Here is a 15,564-nt window from a genome sequence, read left to right on the forward strand (position 1 = left end):
CTGTAGAATACCGATAGACAGGCAACTTTGCGCCGATATTCCAAGTTTAGAATTGACCAGCGGCGCTTCGTCACCAATGAGTCTAACGCCGGCGGTCCACCGAATCCTCAAGTTGATACTTGGTAGAGCCATATAAATGGCTGCAGTACTCCATGCACGATCGAACTTGTGTTTGGTATAGGGTATGAAGCTGTTCCGGCGTGAAGTAGTAGCAAATAGTGATTGTTTTTATTTTATTTTGACTGATAAGTGAAAACTCATGTTATCAACTGAATCAAGCTGAACGAATTGTGTAAAATCATCAAAGTCAAACACATTGTGGTTTTAATGCTTGCTGTATGAAATGTATCACGTGTCTGATTGGTTACCAAGGGCAATGGAGGGATACCAGCATTTACCCCGCATGACCTACACTTTACATTTACTTTGGAGATGATGTAAGCAACGGATGATGCTAATGTGTTTAATTCAATCGTGAGCAATCTTGCACGGTGCGATAAAACAATTTAGATGGGATCGTCACTCTCGCAATAACAATCCACTGTCGAAAAAAACATTTAGGTACCGAAACGTAAAACGTATAACACGTAAAATTTAACTCCTCATGCGCCTTTTTAACATTTTGTGTCAAATTTCATGTCAAAAGTACGATTTTAGTCCTTATTCTAAAGGTGAACCGTACTTTTGACATGACAGTTGACCCATAGAGTAAAAATGGCGCGTGAAGAGTCATTTTTTACGGACTATAGGTACCTATAGTAGTTTTTTTAATATCTTTAGCAATCTAAATATATAAAAGGGAAAGGTGACTGACTGACTGACTGACTGATCTATCAAAGCACAGCTCAAACTACTGGACGGATTTAATTTTTGGACTGGAAATTAAAACTAATATTTAAGGGGGGCTCTCCATACAACGAACGTGATTTTTTGCCGTTTTTACAGATAATGGTACGGAACACTTCGTGCGCGAGTCCGACTCGCACTTGGCCGGTTTTTTTATTCTTACTTGTTGAGTCTAGAAATCTACTCTGCCTGCATAAAATGGCATAAACCTAACATGCTACTCATGACATAGTTTCGTGGGAAATTTTACTATAATTAGGTACAAATGAGTAAGAACCAACTACCCGTTAGATGACTCCTGAAGTATTTGGAATAATTGAAGATCGTGCGAATTTGCTAACACTAGGTGAGTGGAACAATGAAGATTTGTCATGAGAGCAACAGCAAAAACTTTAACGCAAGCTGGGTAGAGCTAGAGCACTATACCTACTTTATAAACCGTCACGACTAACTGCAGTATTGAGTGTATCCGTTTGCACGACCTATAATGTTGAACCTTCAATTCAATAGTAAAGATCACCTTCTTCTTAAATCTTAAAGGTATTAGAAACTAGCTAGGAAGTTTTTTTGCAGCTCTGCATCAATGCTGTGTTCTTTGTTCTTGTTTAAATATTCTAAGCCTTTGTTCTCCAACAGCGCCCCCTGTCCATGTCATCAAGTGCCAAGAGAGCCTTGTCGCACAGTAGTCAGGAATACTTATATTGATTAGGTACCTACTGATTTTTTTTTTTCCAATTTGCTATTTAATAGATTCGAAATTACATATTGTTTATTGCATATTCGATAAATTTAATAATAGGTACCTAGGTAAGTAGGTATATTACATAAGCTTAGGTATTTCAAACAATATTTCTAAGCAAAAAATCTGCAATTGGAATGTCTGTGCTGTATTAACAAACAGGATTTGCAAAGAGAAATCACGTAAGTGACTCGAATTAATGATTTGCGAACGTTTGTTACACGGAAAATACCTACAGAATAAACGTGACAATAGGTTTGATTTCTTATGTTGTGTAAATAGTTATCTATCTAAGCAACAAACTAAGTATAATGCGTAAAAATGACTCCTCACGCGCCATTTTAACTATTTGTGTCCATGTCAAAAGTACAATTTTAGTCCTTATTTTAAAGGTGAACCGTACTTTTGACCCATAGAGTTAAAATGGCGCGTGAGGAGTCATTTTTTACGGACTGTAAGTATAAATATATAAATGACTAACTGATCTATCAACGCACAGCTGAAACTACTGGAAGAAGTCGCGAGCTCTTGGAGTTAATTTGGGGTAGTTATTTCGAAATTACAGACAGACACTTCAATTTTATTTATTAGTAGATATGAATAAGTACTTATAGTTGAGCAAAGATTTTATTAGGCTGTGTGAAAATTGATAATTTTCAGAAGTATCACGCCCAATCGGTAGTTTTATCAATTTGTATGCGAAGTTTTTCAACTAAGAAAGGCTTGATTTTCCCTTTTACAGTTTCTGTTCAACTGTAGGCTGTAAGCACGAGAACTTGTTTGAAGTGATTTAAATCGGAACCGGGTCATATTAGCGCCATAATTTCCTTCTGTTACACAGCAGTAGGTAACTGTAGTAGGCCTCGGTGTTGCTTACACCGCATGTGGTAATCGCAGGATACTAGCCGTGTGCGAAATAGTGTCCTTCGCCATTCAGGCGTAACCAATAACGAATTGAAAGCAATTCAATTTAGGCTCCTCTAAGCATTAATATTCTGGTTGATATCTACATTAATAATATTAAGTAGTAGAGATAAATGTAACTTTGGATGAACTCTGAAACTATTGACCCGATGCTGAAAATTCTTCTATTGATTGATAGATAACTACATGTCAACCATTAATAATAAATCAATGATCTCAAGATACTACATACATACAATCCCCGAGTTCTATATTAGCTATAAATGATGATTATAATAAAACTGTTATAAAATAAAATTATTATATCAATATATACTTATAATAAAATCAATATATACTATATACTTATAATAAAACTGTAACAGGTCAAATTCTGTACATTGAAGATATTTTGAAAATTTTTTTTCGAGGGCACTCTATAATCGATACTGAACCCAAAACTGTAATTTTTTTCATTTTTGTCTATCTGTCTGTCTGTCTGTCTGTATCACGGCCGCGCATCACGCAGAAACTACTGAATGGATTCCAATGAAACTTAGTACGATTTGAGGTCATACTATGAGGAAGAATATAGGATACTTTTTATCCCGAAATTCAGCATGGTTCCCGTAGGAGAGGGGATGAAAGTTAAAATGTATACTGAGTTGTAATTCATTAACGCGTAGTCCGATTTCATTCATTCTTTTTTTGTTAGAAAGGGAATATTTTAAAGATTGTTCCGTAAATATTTCAAGGTCATCGGTTTTTAACCGACTGTCAAAAAGGAGGTGGTTCTTTTTCTACATTGATTTTTTCGAGGTTTCTGGACCGATTTGCAATTTTTTTTTAAATCAACAAAAAAAGTTTTCGTGGTGGTCACATAAAAAATTCTGGTTTCGACTCCTTAATCCTGATGCTGCAGGGTTACTGCCCGCCTGAGTTATCAAGATTCAGGAAGTGTTCATAGTGAACCAAGTGGTACCAAGCAACGACTTTATTCTCAGACTTCAAGTCCCAACTCCTCAACCCTGATGATGCAGGGTACAGCACTCCTAAACTATAATGTTTCAGTAACTGCGGATGATGCAAAATTAATTTAGGTACCAAGCATAGGCTACATCATTGAACTTCGGATCCTAACTCCTCAATCCTGATGCTGCAAAGTACTAAAGTCCTAAATCGTGGGGATTTTAGAATTTCTGATAGTGAATTGATATTTTAGGTATCAAGCAACGGCTTCACAATGACACTCCCAGTCCGAAATACTCCACCCGAGCGAAGCCGGGGCGGGTCAGCTAGTCTAAATATATAAAAGGAAAAGGTGACTGACTGACTGACTGACTGACTGATCTATCAACGCACAGCTCAAACTATTGGACGGATGCGGGCTGAAATTTGGCATTCAGATAGATATTATGACGTAGGCATCCGCTAAGAAAGGATTTTTGAAAATTCAACCCCTAAGGGGGTGAAATAGGGCTTTGAAATTTGTGTAGTCCACGCGGGAAGTCGCGAGCATAAGCTATTTGTAATAATATTTGTAATAATTATAGTAAGTCGCGGGCAAATGCTATAACAACATAGGTCTAGATCACCGCTTCCAACCACTAGACGGTGACTATTTTTTGATAGCGGCAATGTTGGAGGGCAGTGGTCTCCTTCTGTGAAGCAGTAATGTTCAAGAAGGAGGCCGCTGATCGGGATTACGAGCGAGCTGATCTTGCTCGGAGGCGAATGCGCTGATCAACGCCCTGATCCGTCCGTCCAGTAGTCCCGGGTGCTTGGACCGGATCGGCGACCTTGGAAGGACGACAACTAGCCGTGGCGCAAGCCGTCGTGCCTACTTGCAAAGTGCATGAGACTAGGGGAGTGCATCCTCCAAGATGAGCCCACTGGGCGTCGCGCAAGAGAGGCTCCGGCGCACGTTCGTATTAGTTCCCGGAGCCACTTAATATGCGCTGAGGATCGCCAGCGAGGGGGTTTTAGTGGGTAGAAATCCCACATAACTAGATCTCTCCTCAAAGAGATCGGGTATCTTGAGAAGATTTAACCATTAACATAATCTCTTCCTAATAATAATAAAAAATTGGAAACAGTGATGAAAGTAAGAGTAGGTAGGTACCTACTTATACTTAATTTAGAAACCGAGTTACCTACCTAATTAAAATATTTCCAGTGAAAAACGGGAAATTAAAAATATGTGTATAATTCGACTACAAATTCGAATATTTTGCATTGTTGATATACATACCTATCCATCGCATAAGTATAATTTAAAGTATTTTACAATTATTATGTTATTTTTATACTCGGATAATAACTAATTTATATGCCGTTAGAAATAGAAACCTATCCGTAATCACCAACAGAATTTTAAAATGGTATAGCACGCGACAGGTTGAGATGGCAATCGGGGAGGGAACGCCCCGCACATCCGCACGGCCCCCGCGCTAACCCGGTGCGGGCGAGCGCGGGTGACGTGCGGGTGTGCGGGGTGTCCCCTCGCTTCATACCCCGATTGCTATCTCAGTCTGTCGCGGACTATAGTTATTTCGTGTTTAATAAAATAACACTTCTATATAGGTACTTATATGAACTTGTGTATAATATATTTAATTTAAGAGAACCACTAGGGAACTTTTCTAGCAAGCATTAGCATATATATATATCTTATTATGGCTGTTGTAACTTGTACCGAGATCGTCAAAACAATGAAATAATATCGGTAATGTTATTTTATTACTTACCCATTACTGTAAAATTTTCGTCTCCTATAGAACCTGAATACTACTTAGTACCATTGATGTTGGAAGGCCACCCTATTACCTAATACCTATGTATTCTGAGCCTGATGTCAAGTCACGATTTTACTGATGATAATAATTTACTAGCCTATGCTCGCGACTTCGTCCGCGTGGACTACACAAATTTCAAACCCCTATTTCACTACCTTTGGGGTTGAATTTTCAAAAATCCTTTCTTAGCGAATGCCTACCTCATAACAGCTATCTCATATCTGCATGCCAAATTTCAGCCCGATCCGTTCAGTGGTTTGAGCTGTGCGTTGATAGATCAGTCAGTCAGTCAATCCTTTTATATATTTAGAAGATTTGGCTCCATATATTTACTTGACGTAAGATTTTGTACACATTTATTGCTTGAAACATGATTGAAACTTCACAGTTGCTGATCGTTCCTACCAGTGTTGGGGGACAATACGCAGATTTTCAGCTTTTATAAAATAACGAAAGTCTGGCACTCGCTGGCTCTCTCTCTAGGTATATGGATTACTAGCTTATACTCGAGACTTCATCCTCGTGGTCTACACATATTTCAAACCCCTATTTTACCCCCTTAGGGGTTGAATGTTCAAAAATCCTTTCTTAGCGGATGCCTACGCCATAATAGCTATCTGCATGCCAAATTTCAGCCCGATCCGTCCAGTAGTTTGAGCTGTACGTTGTAGGATCAGTCAGTCAGTCAGTCACCTTTTCCTTTTATATATTGAGATTAAGGATGACTTTTAAATTTGAACCTTGCTATATTATGATTATAAGACCCAATCCTTCAAACCTTCTTTAATATGACAATAAACAATAAAAAGTGCTACATGTTGGGGAAAAGTCTTTTCCCCTATAGGTGCCTATAGCCTCAAATAGGGTAATTCCGGGGGAGATGGCCCCATTAACTTTGAGGACTGATTGTCAATGAATCATAATAAATCAAACAATTACTTTAATCACAAACAAAACTTTAATTATCTCTGTTATCAAATGTTAACAATAATCAGTCTTAAAATAAACAAAAGTAATCAACCTGGCACGAAATAAAAAACTTACGATTGGCCATCTCTCCCAGATTGTCCGGGTATGATGGCCATAGGAGTCGGGGAGAGATAGCCAGTACTCTTTTTCCCTTTCGCTTTGCCCTTACGTCCTTTCAACTCCTTCTTTTTCTTATTGCCGCAGTCAGAGCACATATCCTCAAACTCCGTACAGTTTTCATGCGTCCAAAGCATGCAAATATTACATTGCAGCCAGTCTTCGACGAGTTGGGTCTTATGATAATTTTCTCCACAGCCTCTACAGTTATCTTCTTCGTTGTCTTCATTCTCACTTTCAGATGTATCACAAAGGGAGAAGGGAACTTCTTCACAGCTACTGTGTGAGATCCTCCGAATGGCTTTGCGTTTTCTAACAATAGGCCATCTATCCCGATTGTCCGGGAGAGATGGCCATATGAATTAAAAAAAGAAACACGCAACTATGATTTATAATTTATAGGTTAAAATGCGTGGAAACTTAATTACTTTACAATAACTGTGCTAAAATATGCAAATATTGTAAAATCTTTTTGCCACCACGTATTATGATAACCCCTTGCCTAATATGAAATGTTTAATCAAACAAAAAAGTGGAATTTACTTACATTTTCATGTACTTTTTTGACAAAAACTCACGGACACCTGTCCCCGGTCGCGAAAGGAAGCGTACTAAACTGATATTAGTGTGCCATTGGGGCCGATTCTCTAGTACACAATCTCTAAACTAAACTAAATTAACAGGTCTAAATCTAGTGCTTTCCTTTTCCGCAAGCAACATTATGAAAGGGATAGCAATAGATTTAGACGTGATATTTTAGTTTAGTTTAGAGATTGTGTACAAAGGAATTAGCCACAATAACAGTCTAATTGTCGATTTTTTATGTATTGGCCATCTCTCCCGTACGGCCATCTCCCCCGGAATTACCCTAAATAAAAGGTTTTTATTTTATTTTATTACCAACCTACCTACCTACGTATAACTACCTACTTTATTTATTTTCTTGGCTGAAGAAGTTTTATTTATAAATAACGAGCAAAGGAACAGACAAATCACCTGATGTTAAGTGATTACCGTCGCCAATGAACATTTTCAGCGCCTGAGGAACCGCCAAGGCATTTGTTGATCAGTCCCCTTGAATAACCCCATGTTAAAAAATAGTGGGAACATCGCCGAAAGGAGCATGTAGTCCCGTTGTCCCCGTTAGCCATATCCCCGTTAACGGGGACATCGGGATTTGAATAAAATTATTAAAAACTTATCCCGTTGTCCCCGTTGTCTATTCCGTTTAGCGGGGACATCGGGATTTGAATAAAATTATTAAAAACGTATCCCGTTGTCCCCGTTATCTATTCCCCTCCAACGGGGACTGCGGTAAATGAATAAAATTGTTAAAAATTCTTTCCGTTGTTTCCGTACTCTGCCCCCGTTGACAATATCCGAGTGTCGACATTATTATTTAATTAAACTAAGTAGGTACCATATACACAGTTTTTTCACTGTAATGAAATTGTTTAGTAAAAATCATAATCATGAAGGTGTTTAGCTTTACATTATCTTCTTCTTCTTCTTCTTCTTCTTCTTATATATATATATAGAAATACCACTCACTCACTGACCAAACAGTAAACACGAAATCTAAGAAACTATAAAGCCTACAAACTTGGAATTTGGAAGGTAGGTTCCTTCTAGGACGTAAGTGTCAGCTAAGAAACGATTTTGAGAACACCACCCCCCCTCCTAAGAGGGTGAAATGAAGGGTGAAAGATTATATGAAAGTCCTATGTTTTTTAAGTTAGAGACGGGGAAATCGACATTTAGGTTATTAAGTTTAAATAATAAAAATCTGTATAATACCTAATTGCCAATTTTCATATCTCTAACTTCTACAACATAGGTTTTACGTGTAACCTTTCAACCCCCATTTCACCCAAGTACCAAGTTTGTCCAACTTGGTACTTTTTTTAAGGGAAAACATCAGAGTCAGCTAGCGTGATTATAGCGTGTTTTGTTTACGAATAGTATGACCATAATTTGCTTATTTTAAGGTAAAAAAATTATTTCAAAAAAGGTACAAATTATGAATGGAAATGGAACATTAACGATATAGAACCACCAAAAAAAATTTGTGCAAAACCAAAAAATCTTCCTGTATAATAAGAAGAAGAAGATAATGTAAAGCTTAACACCTTCCTGATTATGATTTTTAGTTTTTAACCGACTTCAAAAAAAGGAGGAGGTTCTCAATTCGTCGGAATCTTTTTTTTTTACTAAACAATTTCACTACAGTGTAAAAACTGTGTATATGGTACCTACTTAGTTTAATTAAATAATAATGTCGACTCTCGGATCGGATGTTAAATCAACGCACAGCCTAAACCGCTGGTCCTAAAGACATGAAATTTGGAGGGTCTATTCTTTGTAAAGAGTAGGTATCCACTAAGAAAGAATTTTTCGAAATTCCACCCCTAAGTGGGTTAAATGGGGGATGGAAGTTTGTATGAAAGTCCGTCATTTTTCAAGTTATTTGCACGAAAATTGGTATTTGGGTTTTCGGTCACAAATGAAGAAATACGTATTTCAGGATTTTTGGAAAATTCGCCCATAAGGGTGGTAAAATAGGGGATGAAAGTTTATATGGGACCGTTTAAATTGTTGATATTAATAACTTGAAATTTGGAAACTAGGTTTTTTCTTGAAGTTAGGTGTCAGCTAAGAAACGACTACGAGAAAATCCCGCCCTAAAGGGATGAAATGGGTGTTGGAACGTTTTTTTTTTTTTTAAATAGATATAGCGAGCAAAACGAGCAGGCGGGTCACCTGATGTTAAGTGATTACCGCCGCCCATGAACATTTGCAGCACCAGAGGAGCCGCCGATGCGTTGCCGGCCTTTTAGGAATTTGTTGGTCCGCCCCTTGAATAACCCCATGTTATAATCTAGTGGGAACACCGCCGATGGGAGTTGGTTCCACAGTTTGCACGTGCGTGGAAAGAAGGATCTGGCGCGATGGACGGTCGAAGTGCACCAGACACCCAGATGGTGAGGGTGAAATTCCTTACGGTGGCGCGCGGTGCGGTTGTAGAAAAAAGAGGATGGAATGAGGTCAAAAAGCTCTTCAGAGCACTCCCCATTATACAGGCGATAGAACACGCATAGAGAGCTAACGTCTCTGCGGTGCTCCAGGCTTTCCAACGAGCCGGTTAGTGTTATTCGGTGCTGGTGCAGGGTGCGCGTCCTGATGTTATAAATGTTTGTTTCTGAATAAAAAATACCATTTGTTTCCTGTAGGCCACGCGGGCGAAGCCGCGGGCAGAAGCTAGTAACATATACAATACTAGCTTATGCTCGCGACTTCATCCGCGTGGACTACTCAAATTTCAACCCTCTATTTCACCCCCTTAGTGGTTGAATTTTCAAAAATCCTTTCTTAGCGGATGCCTACGTCATAATAGCAATCTGCATGCCAAATTTCAGCCCGATCCGTCCAGTAGTTTGGGCTGTGCGTTGATAGATCAGTCAGTCAGTCAGTCAGTCAGTCACCTTTTCCTTTTATATATTTAGATTACAATATTACTCATTTTATTAATTTACCGCAGTCCCCGTTGAAGGGGAATAGATAACGGGGACAACGGGATAAGTTTTTAATAATTTTATTCAAATCCCGATGTCCCCGTTAAACGGAAACGACAACGGGGACAACGGGATAAGTTTTTAATAATTTTATTCAAATCCCGATGTCCCCGTTAACGGGGATATGGCTAACGGGGACAACAGGACTACACCGAAAGGAGTTGGTTCCACAATTCGCATGTGCGTGAAAAAAGATGCAGAAAAGAGAGGATAGTGCAATAAGGTTGAACTACTCCTCAGAAATTTCCTCGTTATAAACGCGATAGAATACGCAAAGAGAGCTTGAGGTACTCTAGGCTTCCCAGCTGGTTAGTTTCGGATTGTCCATAAGTCGACCAGTAGGTAGGTATGCTTATGTAACTTAACTGCCTATTACGAAGTATTAGCACATGGTATTAGATAGGTTCTGGAATGGCGACCTCGCACCCGAAGGCGCAGCGTTGGAAGACTTGGTGGAATTTTTGATATGTATTTAAATTATTTTGGTGTACGGATGTCATCAGCCGAGTCGCAGAGAGCCGCTGGATGCAGGCGGGGCAAAACCGTGGCGTGTGGAAGTCCCTATACAAGAGACCTATGTCCAGCAGTGGACGTCTATCGGTTGATGACGACGATTAGATAGGTACATAGGTACCTATAGTTACATGCAATGGTTGACATATAGGGAAGAAAATTGGCAAGCTACTATGCTAGCATTAACTATTCAAGATACATGCAGACTATAAGCAACAATACAATGGGATATTGTGACTGAAAGGAAAAAGATCGTGATTTTTAGAAATGTGATAGGTACCTACCAGAAAAAAATACAATAGCTGCTTATTGTACTATACCTACCTACTATATAAGTAATGACTGGCAGGCCAAGACTTACTAAATGTTAGGAATATTAATATGAATAAATAACCGGCCAAGTGCGAGTCAGGCTCGCGCAACGAGGGTTCCGTACTACAGTCGTCTTTTTACGACATTTTGCACGATAAATCAAAAACTATGATGCATAAAAATAAAAATAAATCTGTTTTAGAATGCACAGGTGAAGCCCTTTCATATTATGATACCCCACTAGACATAGTTATCTTACTTCGAAAATTGAAAATACTGATTTTTAGTTCATGACCACAATTTAATTTTTTTTTGTGTGATGTAATCACAAATTTACGGTTTTCAGATTTTCCCCCTAATGTCTGCTATAAGACCTACCTACCTTCCAAATTTCATGATTCTAGGTCAACAGGAAGTACCCTGCAGGTTTCTTGACAGACCGACATACAGACAACAAAGAGATCCTATAAGGGTTCTGTTTTTCCTTTTGAGGTACAGAACCCTAAAAAGATTAAAGTTATATTATGCGTAAAAATATAAATACCTACATTAGTCAATATGAACTAAGTACGACAGAGTCAACTAACTATGATAATGGATCATAAGTCAGAAACATACCTAAGTATGTAAATGTTGTAAGTAATGTTGGCAGGTGTGTACCTATAAGCCAATCTGAAGTCTGAACTAGCAACTTTTGTAAAACCAATTGACTCTACTCGACCTGCCACAGAGTCGATGATGTTATTGACCCTAGCTTGATTTTTTGCAACAAAGTGCGAGATCTACTTATTGATATTTATAGAGTAAACGATGAGTAAGCGCAAAGTGAACGATCTGTATCACAAAGCGAGGAGTTGTCCGTTGTTTTTGTCCAATTACTGCAGCTTATGTCATCAAAGTATATTTAACGGATCTAGATACAAGTTACAAGCACTAAGAAGAAAATTGTGTGAAAGGTGTTAAGCAAGATGTTCTTTAAACTTTTGTATGTTAATACTTTAATAGTGATGAGTGATGACTGATGATGCAAGAAAGAACGTGCGGGAAGTGCAGATAGTACTAAGTCCAGGGCAGTTATTGCAGATTGCTTTTTATAGGTGAGGTAGGTACATGTAGGTACAACTTGATATACATGTCATACTAATTTTCAAAGCTTCGTAGAAGATCTAAGGTACAATAATTTAGTTCAATTCTCTTGCCTAATTAATTTTTTGACTCCATTTAGAAATTTAAAACAAATATAAAGTTTAGTAATCAGTTAAATAGGTATAATTAGATAGGTATCTTGACAAACAACACAGCTAATATTATTACCAGCACTCATCCGATCCGAGTCCGTGAAAATACGTTCCTTTTTGTTTTAGGAACTAGGTATTTGTATGGTAGCTTATGACATAATATTATGTCGTAGATATTTTATATCTCCGTATTTTCACGGATTCGGATCGGATGACTGCGTGATCGCTGATGGTAGTTAATAAACTCGATAAAACCTAAATAGAAAACTCGATACTTAACTTAAATTCCTAAATAGGAAATTCTATTAGAAAGAAACAAATGAACATTCATTTTGGGGTAGGTAGACTAGATACAACCAACAAATTAATAAGAAAGGTAGCTGTACACTTTTGAAATCCGTAGATTTTAGGGTCCGCTCTCAAAATGTGATGCGAGTTGAGAGTAGGTATTGACTTTTGCCAGTTATGTCATCAAAATAGATTAGTTATAGATAAGGAGTAAAAAGGTAGGTATTCTAAAATGACGTAGGTACCTACCTACCTGCATTCAATGGTAGCCACATGTGCCATTAGTAGGTACCCCAAGTAGGTATAATGATATCACATAAAGAGTTCGACGACCCATAAGATCGAGTAAAAATTTTGATCGACGTTCTCCGTTTTGAAACTTGGAACTTGGTTGAGGTTTTTGAAAACATTATAATTATTCCAATTAGTACCTATTAGGAGTCCGTTTTTGATTAAGATTTAAGAATTAAAAAAAAAATTATGTTATCTGTGCAGTTAAAATGTAGGCGGTGGGCAAAAAAATAATAGTTGCGAACAATCCGCTGGGATTAACCTCAAGGGCTGCGCTTATCACCTTTGTATCTTCGATGTAATGATATCATAGTAGTAGAAGAGCTTTTATTCATAAAGGATTTTTGAAAATTTAACCCCTAAGGGTGAAATAGAGGTTTGAAATTTGCGTTGTCCACGCGGATGAAGCCGCGAGCATAAGCTAGTTATTTTATAAATAGGTAATGAGGAACAAAGCCTAAAACGGAACTAAACATTGTATTAAATTTAAATAGGCTACGACGCGACGGTCAAGCCCATGTAGTTATATAAAATCCTAGGTACCTAGGTACCTATTATTTCACTGATTCTGAGCAAACTTAGCAAACGATATTAGCCTGTTAGTTAACACGGTTTGTTAGTTCTGATAAGATTAAAACCTGCTACGGCGTTTCACAACCAAAAGATTCCATTAAAATTCTAAAACGTCCTTGGCCATGATTTTTGAACTACCTGCATTTGCGAAACCAAAAATTTAGGATGTTAATTAATTATCCACGCATTAACACTTACCTTCGACATATCGCTAAGCCTTGACACCATAAGAACACAACAAAACTGCCATAATTTCACTTTATCATCGATCGACTGCCAATTCCTTTTGGTGAGTAAGGTAGGTATAATTATATCGAGCAATGGTCTACGCGGAAAATTCGTTTCACATTTTTGAGACGCCGTTTCGCGGCGAAGGCCCGATCAATACTGGATTTGTCGTTGCCGGCGAATATGGTAAAAAAATATAGGCTATTCTCTATAGCGATACGTTAGGCGTGCGCGCGCAAACTGTTGTTGACTGACGATGTGACGAGCGCATGTGTGTCGGAAATTCGGATTCAGCTTCAAAGGACTGGCGGCTCGGCTTGGCTGGCGGGCACACAGGGAAAAGCGAACTCCAGGCATACGAGGCCACAAACATGAACGCTAATTGCACGAGAATAAAGGCAGATTACGTTGCAAGCTCGGCTGCAAGTGATGACGTATCAAGAAGATGCTATTGTCGTCTAAAAAGCCCTTTATTCAGGCAGCAGAAATGATCGATCGTCTGTAGAGTGTCGACTGTGAGTGTGTATAGAATGCCCGAGTTAATAGCTACAAAGTGGCTCAATAGTAACTTGTCTAGTGGACCATTGGAGAGATGATAATACGGAAGGTTCCGTACCTCAAAAGAAAAAAAGGAAGCCTTATAGGATCACTTTGTTGTCTGTCTGTCTGTTCGCCTCTCGTGTCTGTCAAGAAAACCTCTAGGATACTCCCCGTTGGCCTAGAATCATGAAATTTGGCAGGTAGGTAACTAGGTCCCATAGCACAAGTAAAGAAATCAATCCGGAAAACCGTGAATTTGTGGTTACATCGCAAGAAAAAAAAATTAAAATGTGTTATAAATAATTAATATTTTCAATTTTCAAATTAAAATAACTATGCCAAATTGAATTTCATTATGAAAGGGCTTTACCTGTAGGTACATTCTAAAACATATTTTTATTTAATTTATGCCTAATAGTTTTTGATTTATCGTGCAAAATGTCGAAAAAATACGACTTTAGTACGGAACCTTCAGTGCGCGAATCTGACTCGCACTTGGCCGGTTTTTATTCGGTAATCTGGGTGACAAATACCTACCCACAAATTCAGCACTCCAGGGTTTTAGTTTTTCATGAAAATTCACATCAGAGTTTGTATTAAAGAGAAAAACCGACCAAGCTGGAGTAAGACTCGCCCATCGAGAGTTCCGTAGTTTGAAAAGAAACAATAATAATAAGTTATTTTTTGTCATTTTTAGGGTTCCGTACCTTAAAAGGAAAAAAAGGAACCCTTATGGGATCACTTCGTTGTCTGTCCGTCTGTCTGTCTGTCGTGCCTGTCGTGTCTGTCAAGAACCACCACAAAAACCTTATGTGATGAATGTTTTCTTAAAGTGGTCTTAAGTGGTCTTAGGGTAAGTAAAGTTAGATTAATAAAAATATGTAACAAGTAGGTAGGTATTTTGTATTTCTTTGTTGAATATGTTTTCAATCCTTAGGTACCAACTTATATCGTTATTTTAAGATTCAAAAATAGTTTTAAAGTTTTTACCTTTTAGACTATTTTAACTTTTGCTACAGTGCTGCAAAATCAGTACAATTACCTCGCTAATCCATCACTACCTACATAATCATCATCAACTGATAGACGTCCACTGCCGGACATAGGTATTTTGTAAGGACTTCTACTTGTTGACGAAACTTGTTGCTGAAACTTATTGGCGATTGCGAAACTTGTTACAGAAACTTGTTGACGAAACTTCTTGCAGAAACTTGTTACAAGGTGAGGCGATTTCCTGGCCTCCTGCATCAAGGCGTGATCGAAGTCCTTGGCACGTTTCTAAAGTTACCCGCAGCCACTGCAGTCAACGAACACAGTTTTAAATCGAAAAGTCTCAATTTACCGAATGCCGCACATCTCTAGTCTGTCAACTTGAAGTTGACAATTTATGGCAATATTGTCAATGTCTGATAAATTATGTGAAATGTCTATAATTCACAGAGTCAGTGTTTCCATGTACACGGTAATTACCGTAGATGCACCGTAATTCAGCCCTAATCTACCGTCAAGGTAATATGGCCATTACCTTGACCGTGTCAGTTGTCACCGTAATACAAAATCACGTTAAAAATTCATAATATACTGCGTAATAGTAGTATTTCGTCCTTATTCAAGCAATTAGGAAGGAGTAAAATGTAAAA

The 15,564-nt window shown here is 38.1% G+C and overlaps 1 protein-coding gene across 1 annotated transcript in view; it reads right to left on the bottom strand.

The window, feature by feature from the left end:
* The window catches only part of toc (toucan), a 101,666-nt gene extending 87,957 nt beyond the window's left edge, over positions 1-13,709 (bottom strand). Inside the window, exon 1 of the mRNA XM_034971432.2 lies at positions 13,355-13,709. Coding sequence (XP_034827323.1) covers positions 13,355-13,384 — 30 coding nt within the window. The 5' untranslated portion in view covers positions 13,385-13,709. The remainder of the gene's footprint in view (positions 1-13,354) is intronic.
* Positions 13,710-15,564: the final 1,855 nt, after the last annotated feature.

This window comes from Maniola hyperantus, chromosome 8, assembly GCF_902806685.2.
Source record: "Maniola hyperantus chromosome 8, iAphHyp1.2, whole genome shotgun sequence".
NCBI lineage: Eukaryota > Metazoa > Arthropoda > Insecta > Lepidoptera > Nymphalidae > Maniola > Maniola hyperantus.